Raw genomic sequence first — 14,836 nt, 5'->3', positions numbered from 1 at the left:
CAGCATCATCTTTCAGGATTTGGAATAGTTCAACTGGAATTCCATTACCTCCACTAGCTTTGTTCGTAGTGATGCTTTCTAAGGCCCACTTGACTTCACATTCCAGGATGTCTGGCTCTAGGTCAGTGATCACATCATTGTGATTATCTGGGTCATGAAGATCTTTTTTGTACAGTTCTTCTTTGTATTCTTGCCATCTCTTCTTAATATCTTCTGCTTCTGTTAGATCCATACCATTTCTGTCCTTTATCGAGCCCATCTTTGCATGAAATGTTCCTTTGGTATCTCTGACTTTCTTGAAGAGATCTCTAGTCTTTCCCATTCTGTTTTTTCCTCTATTTCTTTGCATTGATCGCTGAAGAAGGCTTTCTTATCTCTTCTTGCTATTCTTTGGAACTCTGCATTCAGATGTTTATATCTTTCCTTTTCTCCTTTGCTTTTTGCTTCTCTTCTTTTCACAGCTATTTGTAAGGCCTCCCCAGACAGCCATTTTGCTTTTTTGCATTTCTTTTCCGTGGGGATGGTCTTGATCCCTGTCTCTTGTACAGTGTCACGAACCTCATTCCATAGTTCATCAGGCACTCTATCTATCAGATCTAGGCCGTTAAATCTATTTCTCACTTCCACTGTATAATCATAAGGGATTTGATTTAGGTCATACCTGAATGGGCTAGTGGTTTTCCCTACTTTCTTCAATTTGAGTCTGAATTTGGCAATAAGGAGTTCATGGTCTGAGCCACAGTCAGCTCCTGGTCTTGTTTTTGCTGACTGTATAGAGCTTCTCCATCTTTGGCTGCAAAGAATATAATCAGTCTGATTTCGGTGTTGACCATCTGGTGATGTCCATGTATAGAGTCTTTTCTTGTGTTGTTGGAAGAGGATGTTTGTTATGACCAGTGCATTTTCTTGGCAAAACTCTCTTAGTCTTTGCCCTGCTTCATTCCATATTCCAAGGCCAAATTTGCCTGTTACTCCAGGTGTTTCTTGACTTCCTACTTTTGCATTCCATTCCAGTCCAAAGCCTAGGGTGACCTTAATGGATAAAATGAAAGAATAAACTGTCCTGATCTACTAATTTCACACAAGCCACTTTTTTTATTCATTTTTTATCAACCAAAGAGCATGTGTAAACTTCCATAGCTCCTAGGAACTTTGGAAATATGAATGATATAAAAATACTTCATGAAACACATAAGCATGTAGAAAACAAGCATAGTGATTCCAAAGGATTTGTGCCATACTCAATTACTTTATTCTATTACTTAATGGGCTTTAAAATTAGCTTTAGAAGATAATTACTCAAGTAGCTGAATGTTAATTGAATAACAGATGTAAAAAAATGTAAAATCAGTAAACTGCATAGCGAGGTTTTTGTATCTGAATAATGAAAAGTATGTACAAATCATAGAAATAAAAAAAATATTGCAAATTTTTTCAAAGAATCGCAGCATTTCAGATTGGAAAGGCCCCTAAGCTATGCTCATCTTCTCAATTCACCATGTTCTTCTCAGTACTCCTGGCATGTGGTATTTCATTTGAATTTATCAGAAATTAAGAGGAAATTCACTAACATCCAAGAGCCCTACCTTTCACTTTAGAACACCTCCAAATATTAAAAAGTAATTTCCATATGTTGATCTCTGTTTTTCCTTTTGAACCAACACTACGTTTTTCCCCTGACTGTTCTTCAAGAATGTTCAGGTAGCTCATAAATGCCTCTGACTCCTTATTTATTCTAAAATAAATAAAAGTGTTTATTCTGCATCTGACTTCCATTTCTCTCTAAGCTTCTTGGGAACATTATTTGGATTATAATTTTCTACTTATATTTTTATGAACTCTTTTTCTTTTGCAGGCAGAGTTATAATCTTTTCGTGTCTATACAAATGTGAAAATGCATGCAAAAGCAGATTGAACTACAGCATTTTGTAAAATGTAACCAAGGCTTAGTCTGTGTTCTTCCTTGTTTTAACAGGTTTTAAAAACTGATCTAGAAAAGAAAAAGCAAACCATGGACAAACTCTGCTCACTCAACCAAGATCTCCTTTCAACACTGAAAAATACATTGGTTGCCCAAAAGATGGAAGCGTGGTTGGACAACTTTGCCCAGCGCTGGGATAATTTAGTCCAAAAACTTGAAAAGAGTTCAACACAGGTTAGTGATAATCAGTTGATTTCAGTTCAGTCACTCAGTCATGTCTGACTCTTTGCGACCCCATGAATCACAGCATGCCTGGCCTCCCTGTCCATCACCAACTCCCGGAGTTCACTCAAACTCATGTCCATTGAGTCAGTGATGCCATCCAGCCATCTCATCTGTAATCCCCTTCTCTTCCTGCCCCCAATCCCTCCCAGCATCATGGTCTTTTCCAATGAGTCAACTCTTCGCATGAGGTGGCCAAAGTATTGGAGTTTCAGCTTTAGCATCAGGCCTTCAAATGAGCACCCAGGACTGATCTCCTTTAGGATGGAATGATTGGACCTCCTTGCAGTCCAAGAGACTCTGAAGAGTCTTTTCCAACACCACAGTTCAAAAGCATCAATTCTTCAGCACTTGGCTTTCTTCACAGTCCAACTCTCACATCCATACATGACCACTGGAAAAACCATAGCCTTGACTAGACAGACCTTTGTTGGTAAAGTAATATCTCTGGTTTTGAATATGCTATCTAGGTTGGTCATAACTTTCCTCCCAAGGAGTAAGCATATTTTAATTTCATGGCTTCAATCACCATCTGCAGTGATTTTGGAGCCCTAAAAAATAAAGTCTGACACTGTTTCCACTGTTTCCCCATCTATTTCCCATGTGTGATGGGACCAGATGCCATGATCTTAGTTTTCTGAATGTTGAGCTTTCAGCCAACTTTTTCACTCTCCTCTTTCACTTTCATCTAGAGGCTTTTTTTTTATACTCCGTTAAAAAATATTTTACCAAAACTTTTATAATTCTTAACAAAAAACCACATGACCCTACAAGTATAACCTAGATTTTTTCCTAATATACAGCCTATATGTGTTAGTATAACTAAGTTGCATGATTTTAGGAGTCAACAGTCTATGGCAGAAAATCCACTGATTATAACCTCGCTTGCACTAATTGAAAGATATCTTTGGTGAAATCAAAGATCATTAGTCATAATCATTCAGTTCAGTTCAGTCGCTTAGTTGTGTCCGACTCTTTGTGACTCCATGAATTGCAGCACACCAGGCCTCCCTGTCCATCACCAACTCCCAGAGTTCACTCAAACTCACATCCATCAAGTTGGTGATGACATCCAGCCATCTCATCCTCTGTCATCCCTTTCTCCTCCTGCCCCCAATCCATCCCAGCATCAGAGTCTTTTCCAATGAGTCAACTCTTCGCGTGAGGTGGCCAAAGTATTGGAGTTTCAGCTTTAGCATCATTCCTTCCAAAGAACACCCAGGGCTGATCTCCTTTAGAATGGACTGGTTGGATCCCTTCATTAACCTACAATAAATTATACTTGAGATTTTTGATATCTGCAATGAGAGAGTGATACTGTAACCCTACAGAGGATGTCACTGGATTAGTCCTTGCTAAGTATTTAATTAAAATATAAAACATTGTTCTGTTGGTCGCCTTTGACACTGGAGAATGTGGGAGAGGTGGAGGAGTGAGTGCTGGTGGGCTGAACTAGTTATTGCTTTATAGGGTGGTGATTGTTCAGTCACTTTGTTGTGTCCAGCTCTTCTGTAGCCCACCAGGCTCTTCTGTCCATAGGATTTCCCAGGCAAGAATACTGGAGTGAGTTGCCATTCCCTTCTCCAGCCGTAGAGGATAATCCTTTCCAATTCAGTGGGAATGAGGATGAGTGACTTAGACAGTCAGACAAAATGCTAGGAAACTGTGTCATCACAGTCTAACTCCAAATCATAGACCCCTGAAATAATGAAGACCATTAATTGACCTCTGCATTTTACACATGAGAAAATTAATTTTAGGGAGGAAAAGTGAACTGTCCAAAGAAAGTCAATGACAAGAGCAGGACTGGGGTCCACGATCTTTGATTTCACCAAAGATATCTTTCAATTAGTGCAAGTGAGGTTATAATCAGTGGATTTTCTACCATAGACTGTTGACTCCTAAAAATCATGCAACTTAGTTATACTAACACATATAGGCTGTATATTAGGAAAACGTCTATGTTATACTTGTAGTGTCATGTGGTTTTTTGTTAAGAATTGTGACAGTTTTGGTAATATGATTTTTAATGGAGTATTTTTTAAACTTGAAACTCTTATTATCGGATATGGTTAGATGGTGGAATCATGGGCAGTCATTCAGAAATTAACATTATGTTCAATACAATCTGCCATTTTGTTTTGTGTTATAGAGGCTAACTTTTACTAATTGGTCCCAGTTCATAGCTCAATGCACTGTGCACATACCCTTGTTGAAACCATATTCAATAGCTTTAGGCTTATATCTACTCTTGTGAGACAGTGCAGGGAATTTCGTTTTTTGAGACTTGGCATCAGATTAGCGGTATTTAGGAAATGTTTGTTGAAAGATGAAAAAATGAAATTTGAAACATTGCTTCCAAAATATATAATTTAAATGATCAGCCAACATACATAATTTTAAATCACAGTTCCATCTTTTAAAATCAAATTCATATTTAAAATTTAAACTTGAAGAAATATCAATTGCAGTCATTTCTCATAAAGTCATTGGGCAATAATAAAAATTTCATTGACTGTATTTGGGGCTGTTAGTGGATATACTGGAGAAGGCAATCGCACCCCACTCCAGTACTCTTGCCTGGAAATCCCATGGACGGAGGAGCCTGGTAGGCTGCAGTCTATGGGGTTGTGAAGAGTCAGACACGACTGAGCGACTTCACTTTCACTTTTCACTCTCATGCATTGAAGAAGGAAATGGCAACCCACTCCAGTGTTCTTGCCTGGAAAATCCCAGGGACAGGGGAGCCTGGTGGGCTGCCATCTATGGGGTCGCACAGAGTCGGACACGACTGAAGTGACTTAGCAGCAGCAGCAGTGGATATACTAGTGATTTTACCACCAGATCATGATTCTTCTTATTATATGTAATCTGGCCTTGGCTACTTTGCCTGACCATTGACATTTATGTAACAAATATGTCATACATTAGAGAGTGTTAACTTGTTAAACCATCAGTGATATCATTCCAATATATGCCCATCAGCTCCATAGGTTATTGGTGCTGTAAAATGATCAGTTGCCATATTAAGAAAGACTGGCATTATTTGAAAAAGAAAGATATTTTGAAATGTGTCTCTTTAAAGGGATATATTCATGGAAGTGTAACTGTTAACAACAGGTTGCACTCTGGTTCATTTGCACTATTGGCAGTGGTTTTGCAAACTTGAGTCTGCCTGATAGTTACCTGGGAAACTGATTCAAATGCGTGGCCCTAGATTCCGTGCTCAGAAAATCTCATTCATTAGGCTTATAATCTACATGCAGCCTTTGATAAAGTCTGCCAAACATATTTTTTTGAAAACATTGAATTGGTAAGACAATGACATATGTACCAGTCCCTACATTCTGGTGTTCCTCAGTACTGCCTGAAATGGGAAGAAGAGAGACCTTTCTGGCAGTGTAATATTTAAATATACTCATTCCTTAGAATGATACTTGTGTATTTCATCAAAATCTTACTGGTTTGATTATTTAAATTGGTTAATTAAAAAAAAAAAAACCTTAGAAGCCTTATTTTTTAATGGCTTAAAAGTTATGAGACTTTGGCCTTGGGCAACTTACTTAATCTATTTTTGAATTTTTCAAAATCTATGATAAAATAGTACTAGCTTTGATTTGTTTAATTCTCTATATATTGACTTCCAACATATAATATAAATCTGCTCCACTTGCTCCCTGGGATTTGATGAGAATAAAATGAAGCCATAGACATGAAAGCATTTTGAGGGAAAAAATAAAAATTCTCTTGATATGCAAGGCATACTGTTTAGTGAATCTGGATGGCTTGTTATAATTCACTGTGATTTTTTTTTTAAAGATGTTTTTATGTAGACCATTTTGGAAGTCTGTACTGAATGTTACAGTATTGCTTCTGTTGTCCATGTTCCACTTTTTTGTCCATGAGGCATGTGGGATCTTAGCACTCCAACCAGGGAGCAAACCCTCACCCCTGCATTGGAAGGCGAAGTCCTAACCACTGTACTACCATGAAAATCCCAAGTCTACTATGATTTTTTTTTAACATTTAAAAAAAATGTTTAAAACAGTTTTACACTCCTATACCAGACCAGAAGCAAATAAACAACATTATATTAAACAGTTTTACACTCCTATACCAGACCAGAAGCAAATAAACAACATTATATTAGCAATTTGCTTCCTCAGTCACTAAACTTGAGCCTTTCTTAAGCTCATGCCTCAGTTTTCACTCTTCAGTTTTTCCCCAAAATGCACCATCATAGACACAATCCAAATCATTGCTAGGGGCATGGGACTCTTAACAAGATAAAACAGAAGCTACCCAGGGAAATAGGAATTAAAACAAGATAGAGTAAGACAAGAAATATTATCTCATAACTAAAAACAAAAATCAATTTTTCTTACTCATCAGATTGAATTTGATCAAAATGGCATAAGAATTCCAAGAACGTTGAGAGTATGGTTTTGACTTTAAAGAACAGAGCTCACTTGTATGCATACATTCCAGCATGTTTATCGGAGGAAAATAGTCCCATTAATGACACAGTATGCTCAGTCTTTTAAAAAATCTTTTAAATGATTGGTGTAAAGAATGAGCACAGTTCTGGTAATAGTTAAAATCCAGTAGGATATAGGCATTGTGACTGAGAAGACAAGGCATCTGTTTATGCTCATATAAAGAGCATCGTGTGCCTGAAATTTTGACTGCTATTCAGGTCAAGGCTTTGAGGGATTTTGACCTTATGAAACAGTAGCGTGGCAAGAGATCAAAACATGAAAAAAAAAAAAATAAAACCAACTATGAGGGCTGCTCTCTTGCATTTCAGAATCAGCTTTGGCTTGAATAACACCTGAATACAAGTTAAAGATGCTGAAGTTGATAAGAAGGTGGCCTAAGAAAATAGAAATACTTTTCATTTCCAAAAGTTAAAAAGAATAATAACCCTTGCCATGTGGTTCCTTAAAATGAGAAAAGAGAACAAATGAAATATACCCTGGATTGACTTATTTGAATACTTAAATGACCTTATGCGTCCTCTGTATCTTTTGTAAATGTGCTTGCTTGTTGACATTTACTCAGCTGCTTTTTTTTTCTTTTCTAAATATCGTGCCCCTGATGAACATATTTATATTTTGAATGTTACTAGGGAATAAGACAGTCAGAAATTCATTATAGTTAATATTTTAAACTTAAATATAATTTCAATGATTTGAAATATTATTTTCCCCTATTGAACTGAAATCATAGTATACTATGGAAAGAGGATATTATTCATTTGCTTTATAATTTATTATGGTAATTAATGTTAGACTTGGCAGCAGGTATTTAGATGTAAGAATGTATCTATCTAGATAAGTCCCAAAGTCTGTAGTCTTGTGATTTTTTTTTAATAGAGAAAATTATCTTCTTTGCCAGAAGTAGACAACATTCTATGACTCATGTAAGTTCATAGATGTTATTCCTATTTCATCAATATTTTGCTATATTTCTGATGAGCATTTTTGCGATGTTCTGAACTATAAGCACAAAAATCTTAAAAATAAAATTAATGTACTCAGAATTCTCCTCCTCTTGAACATGAGCATTCATATTATGCTGTGTAAGTCCGTTTCTGTCCTCACGCATGCCCAAATAGAGAAAATGATTATTATGTATGAATATGTCTGTTCTACATTATTTATGTCCTGTAGAGAGTTTTCAAACTCCTGCCAGACATGTGAGTAATGTAAAACATGGTTGAAGATAATAAGCTAGTATTTTTTATAATACCAGAAATGCAAATAGATGCAAAAGCATTAAGATGAAAATTTCTGTATTTGCCTTTCTTTTCTGAGTTAATGCTCATTTTTTAGAGATCCCTGGTTTTACGCTCTATAAAATATTTTACATGCACATTCTGACTATACCTGTTCTCAAAGCATTATTTTGTAGACCTCTTGATACATAAAATGTAGTTACAATTGGTTTGCCTCTCATCCTTTTGCCAATGATTTTAATTAAAAATACTCTAAGGCCTTTCAATTGACAACCCTTTTCAGTGGTTCCTGAAAGCTCTCCAAGTCTAATCAGTCTGCTACCAATTAAAAAACAATTTTAATGGCTTTATAAAACCTAGAATTAAAGTAAAATTTCCTCACTTCTTTTAGGTTTTTTATCATACTTAATTCATGGTCTAACCATCTTGAATTTTAGAGCATCTTTTGGTTAATTGCTTATGTTAAAGGTTTGATTAGAAAATTTCCAAGTTACAACTCAAATAACTTTGGGAAATAGCTGTATTCTTTTGCTTCCTTCAGCTAAAGTAGAGGTTTGACAATGGGCCTTGTGTATTTCGGTGCAACTGGTTTTATGTTGTAAATTCATTTATCTACTACAACATAAAATGTTGTAGGCACTGCAAGTTTAAGAGACTAGAGCTGAATTAACTGTTGGAACTGCTCATTTCTTACTTATAAAATGAAAAAATTGGCCTACGAAGATCTCTGTAATGCCCTTCCAGTTTTAAATGTTTATGATGCATTTCTCTTTGCTTGAAATTTTATATAAAACTCTGGAGTAATTAGCAAAGAGATTCCAAGTATCTCTACTATATAAATCTCAGGAGTCAGCTGGAAGATGATAATAAAAATAAAATTTTCTTCCTATTCAAAGAAGGCTGAATTCTAAATAGTTACATTTCACTCATCATGAATATGTAAATAAAATACCATGAAGATAAAATACTCAGCCTCTATATGATAAATCCGTTGTCTGCTGACAATAAATAACACATCAAGAAATATACAAGGTTTTTTTTTTTTCTGTATGCTTAATAATCTGCATCCCTAGTTAAAGAAGGTGTCCCATTGCTTTATGTCAGATGGTGTATAGAAGAAGGTCAGGTGGATCAGAAAAAGTAAATCCCATTGCTTGTTGAATTTTTGCAAAATGTAGTTAATTCACACAGTTGCTTAAGTTCTGTGTTTAATATGTATCATGAAGCCAACAGATATCTCTTCTTTCTAGCAATTTGTATGAAAGAGAATTTGAAGTGAGGGACAAAATATGTAAAACTAAATGGCACCCCACTCCAGTACTCTTGCCTGGAGAGTCCTGTGGATGGAGGAGCCTGGTGGGCTGTAGTCCATGGGGTCGCTAAGAGTCAGACTCTATTGAGTGACTTCACTTTCACTTTTTACCTTCATGCATTGGAGAAGGAAATGGCAACCCACTCCAGTGTTCCTGCCTGGAGAATCCCAGGGATGGGGGGAGCCTGGTGGGCTGCTGTCTACGGGGTCACACAGAGTTGGACACGACTGAAGTGACTTAGCAGCAGCAAACAGAGTTTTACAGAATAAACCTTCTTAATTATTAGATCATATTTTCTTAAATGGGAGAACAACTTCTTTTATGATATCTCTTCAGTATTAACTCTCATCGTGCCCATGATTCTAATATCAGTATCTTTTCAAGAAGCTATACTGCCTTAATATCAGTATCAAAGTAGGACAGTAGCTGTTAACTACAATTTAGTTACCAAGACGCACTCATGAACTTGAGCACTCCTTCGTGCTACACCTAGCTGTGGTAATTCCTCTGCACTTGTTCATGAGATAGAGCATTTTATAGTCTTTTGATTAATAACCCAGATTCCTTTGTGAGCACCTAACCTTTTACCCCAGTTTCCTCATAAAGTTCAACCTATAAATCCTTTCTGTGCTTAGAACTGGAATCCTTACATCATCATCAGGTAGGTATGTCTTGTGCTACCATACCTGTAGAGATCATTTTAAGCCTGGCTACCAATTATCAGCTAAAGCTGTTGCTATGATTATGCAATATGTTTTACACTGTAGAACTGCAGTCTCCCCATACCCATTAAAGGTCAGTCATCACTCTAAAGTTGGGTTCATATAAACAACACAACCATAAACTTCAATCCACGCTTGTCAACCTGCTTGTACCTTTTTTTAAAAATCAGATATTTTTTTCATTTGATTGGTTTTGCACAGATTTTATTATTATTATTATAGTTTATCAGGAACTAAAGGGATTTAAGATTGTCATATGCCATTGTGTATACCTTCTGTCTTCTTCTGACTTTGTATATATGTGTGTGTGTATACAAACAACATACCCAATTACACCCCTTAAAGTCACCATTCGGACATTTGAACAGGTGTGGCAGCAAGTGATCACAGCTACCAAGAGTTAGATTAAGGAACAATCGGACTAGGGTTTATAGCTCAGCTGTGCCGCTTACAAGTTGAATCTGCCTGAAATTTTTACTTCTAATCTATGAAATGGAAATAAGCTTAGTACTTGTTCTTAGGGCCATTGTGAGGTAATGACAGCTACCACTTATTAAGCCTTTACTGCTTAAGTAAGTAAACACCTAGCTTAATGCCTGAAACATGCAGAGAGCTCTGTAACTGGTAGCTTTTATTACAAGTATTTTAATACTAATAAAAATGATAATAAATAAGATAACTGATTTTTTATACATTGAATCTCTTTTAGTAAGTTTTTGAAAAATGTTTAAATAGTATCTCACAATGCCAGTAGAAGTCTCTAACCTCGAAGAACTTACAAAGTCAAGACTATTTAAATAATTAAATGGACAATTAAAAGGTGCAATTAAGAATACAAGCCAAACTGAAAGAATGATAACAGCACAAAATTAATTTAAAATGTAAGAACAGGGGTAAGTACAACTAGTTCCCCATAAGAAGCTGGCCATAGTGATGGAAAATAAGTATTTCCTTTCATTACATACTCTTTTATATTCTTGAAATATGCTTGAATGTACATATAGTTCCTTTTCACAATGTGCATTTTTAAATAAATGGAAGAGAAAATGTAAAGAAAGATTTTCATTGTTTGAAAATAGTATGGATTTTCCAGACCTACTCTAATTATACAACCTTATTGCAAGAAGATATACACCCTAGAATGATCAAGATACTGGGCATGTGCTCTTCTAATTTTTCTCACAATGGGAAAAATGTAAAATTTGGAAATTAACATATATCTCTTCATGAGTAAAAGTCAGTATAGAAAAATTCCTGAATTTTCTCTGAACTTTTTAGTGGTTATTACTAATGTGTACCCAGAGAGTACTACTGGGTTCAAACATTACATAGTTGAATTCTTGCGACCAGGATGGGCTATGTATTTGGCGAGGTTAGTGCAGAATGAATATACAGAGGTTCTTTCCAAAAATTGTTAAGAATTTCAAGAGGGTGACAGCAGAGCATGAAACCAAGTGTGAAATCCTTTTGAGTGAGGGGACCTGGGTGACTACATGAGTGTACACCCATGACACAGGTCTTGTTTGCAATACTCTTGTGAGGAATAAATTCCTATTCATATTTTACATATGAAGAAGAAAAAAACTCAAAGCTCTGAAAGTATAACCAGCCTGCCTCAAATGTTACAGGATGTGAACTGTGAATCCGGTATTTGAAAATTATGGAGCCTGACTTAGGGACCTCCACTTTTAATCACTGTAAAAGGAACTAGCTTCCAAACCTAAAGACAAACAATTCTAAACTAATTCTTTCCCATTTTTAGTAGCTAGTTAACTGATAGATCAAGGGGATAGTATTTAAAAACAAATGGATTTTGTTTTCATGAAGATTTGCTTGCAATTATTTTGCATACCTGTATTTTTCATATGGACTCACCTTATTTCATAGTTATTGGTGTGGTTGTCACCTTTACTGCTATACTGTGAGATATCTAAAAATAGAGATTCCATTGTATTCATTTCTGGATGTCCTGTATATACTTATATATCTGATATGATACTGATATAAACACTGTGATTCAGCTGCTGAATAACTTCGGAAATTTTAGATTGCTTTAATGGAATATTATGTCCAAAGCCAGAAAATCTATGTTTTGGAGCACCAGTCAGATTAAATCTAGTTCTAGCAAGGGTCTGGATTATAGAGCTTGTAAATAAGATTTATCAGAGTCATGGTTATCAAGCCTCAGACCTTTAAGATTGTCAGGTAGAAACAATATTCACCTTACTCTGTGTTGGTTCAGGGTTCAAGACAAATTTTATTTTATTATTGTATTGTTATTCATTTACTTTTTAGGCTGCACCCAACCAGGGATTGAACTGGTGCCTCCTGTAGTAGAAGCACAGAGTGCTAACCACTGGACCTCCAGGGAATTCCCAAAGAAAACTTTAAATTAATGAAATCAAAATAATGCAGGGTTCCACTAGGTATAAAAGATTTTTGCCAATGGGAAAATTTGCTGCCATACTCAGGAAGGAGTTGTCTGCTTCTGGAAGTAGTGAATCCTGTAATAAAGAGGAGGTTATACTCAGTGACCTCCATAATCCCTTCCTATCTATATTTTTAATGATTCTAACAGATAATTAAGTGTTCACAGTCAATAGCTAAAGCCATGGGGAAATTTAGTACATAACAAATTGTTATTCTGGTGTAGGTTTTGAAAGTAATTATTAGTCTATTATATATCATGAATTTTATCCTATATTTGTAGGGTCAGTGCACAGATGTTTTCTTATTTCATCATCACTAAAGAAATAAATGATGCAGTAGTTTCAAATGCAGTACAGTGATAATTATAATATAGAACAATTACACATGTCTGCTATCATTTGATGAAAAATTATTGTTTTTTCTTTCTTATAAGCTTTGCTGTGTTCTTAAATGTCTTTTCATGGTCTATGATGTTGCTGTTATTCTTTACCCTCCATGGACACTTCAATGAATTTCATAATAAGTATCAATGAGATGATATTATAACATTTTAGAAACTAATTTCACAGCCAAATACTCAACACACATATTTCATAACATTGGATATAACTACCAAAAAAAAAAAAAGTTTTGTATTTTTGGAATCTCTGCACTTTGGTGTCTAAACATATAAAGGTAGAAATTTCCCATCAGAACAGTATTTTCTTCAAGCCATCATTGTATATCAAAACAATTTGCCCATAGTTAAAAAATATTACTTTGAAAAAATTAAATCCTCTTGAAATCCAACTTAAAAACTCTGTGTTCAGGACTTCCCTGGTGGTCTAGAGGTTAGTACTCTGTGGTTTCACTGCAGGGGGCAGGGTTCAATCGCTAGTCCAGGAGCTGAGATCCTTCGAGTCACATGGCTCGGCCAGAAAACTTCCCCAAACCATGCCCCCTTCCTCCCCCCAAAAAGTCTGTATTCTTTTTGGTCAAAGGTAAAATTAATTTGATCATGCAATTGTCATTTCGTGTTGAGTTCAGTTAGGCTTGAGGTTCTATTTCAAGCATTTAAAAAAACCCATGCTACTCTCTGCTTTCATTTTGACATAACTTGTCAGTGGACTATATAATTATCATTTGAATCTCAGTGATTGATTCTAAATAATGTATCTATGGAGATCTTAGAGAAGATAAAATCTGTGCTTGACACATGTAGAAACATGATATCTCTTAATGTCTCTTTTTTTTTTTTTTTTTAACTATTTAGACTATCAAGATGGTAGTCCCTAAGGCTTTGGCATTTGTAAAGATATGGCTTGCACAAAGGGTAGCACTTTTAAAATGCATTTGTCAAAAGCATTTTTGCATAAGATATCATGAAAAAAAGATTTCATTACCACATGCCAATTCCTATGTGGAAGCTAAAATAAGATTATGAGGCTTTCCTGACTGCCTCCCATTGAGGGAATTGGTCATCATGTGTAAGGCAGGGAGGTTCCTCCAAACCTTTTCCTTATCTCTTGATAAATTCAGGAAAATCAGTCAAACTAATCTTGGCCCCAACCAAATGCTTGGCTGTGTGCATGTCAAGTACCTGTGAGTGGAGCCATAGCAGACCTGTTTGGTCTCCTTGGATATAGATCTTCAGAAAAATTTTGATTACTAGAAGTATAATGATTAATATCACAAGAGATAACTTTTTAGTCCTCATAACTGAGGACTGTAAGGCAGAATTGGTGGTTAAGGCAGGAGAGTGTCTCACTGTTTGTGATTTATCAGTCTGGTAATGACTGTGTACTGAAGGGATGACCTCTCATGATGGGTCACAAAACATATTATTCCAAAGAGTTTTGACCTATATCTTAAAAAAAAGAAAACGACAACTTTTTAAGGTCTGAACACAAAGTATGATTCTAAACTGAGAAGACTCGAATGCTAATTTTGGATACTCAAATGTTTTAACTTAATCACTAATTTAAATCAAGAGTAGTATGTTTTTTAGCATTTGAAGAATATTCAGCTTAAATGTATTTCTAGACTGATCACCACTTGATATTAACCATTTATTATAATTTAAAAAGACAGATCACTTGCTTGATTAAAAAGTCATTTGTCACACAGTTCAAAGAATTTTGTCTCAAAATTTACAGACTATAAATAATCATATATATGAAAACCAAAGATGCATTCAATGAACTTTTTAATAAACATGTACAGTGAGCCAGGAGTGAAATTGGTGCTGGAATACTTTAGCAAAATTTATGTTAGCATCGTGAACACTTTAAACAGCATGTCTAATTAAATGTCAGAATGACACCCTAAATTTTCCTCCTTTGCCCCCTTTATTTCCCATAGCTGGACCAATAAATTGAAGAGGCACTAAGTTTACTCCTGGTTTTGAGATTACTTGCCTTTGTGATTTCAGTCAACATAACTTAAGTCAGAT

The 14,836-nt window shown here is 35.5% G+C and overlaps 1 protein-coding gene across 21 annotated transcripts in view; it reads left to right on the top strand.

Moving 5' to 3' along the window:
• Window positions 1–14,836, top strand: part of DMD (dystrophin) — a 2,667,987-nt gene that overhangs the window by 1,122,924 nt on the left and 1,530,227 nt on the right. For all 21 annotated transcript variants that reach the window (XM_086387503.1, XM_086387509.1, XM_086387510.1 and 18 more), the window contains one exon: window positions 1,976–2,155. In XM_086387503.1, the coding sequence (XP_086243629.1) occupies window positions 1,976–2,155 (180 nt within the window). The remainder of the gene's footprint in view (window positions 1–1,975; window positions 2,156–14,836) is intronic.

Source organism: Bos grunniens, chromosome X (assembly GCF_055505025.1).
Source record: "Bos grunniens cultivar Pamir isolate PY7600 chromosome X, Bosgru_T2T1.0, whole genome shotgun sequence".
NCBI lineage: Eukaryota > Metazoa > Chordata > Mammalia > Artiodactyla > Bovidae > Bos > Bos grunniens.
The sequence above is the reverse complement of the archived record's forward strand: the minus strand, read 5'-3'. Positions and strand labels throughout refer to the sequence as shown.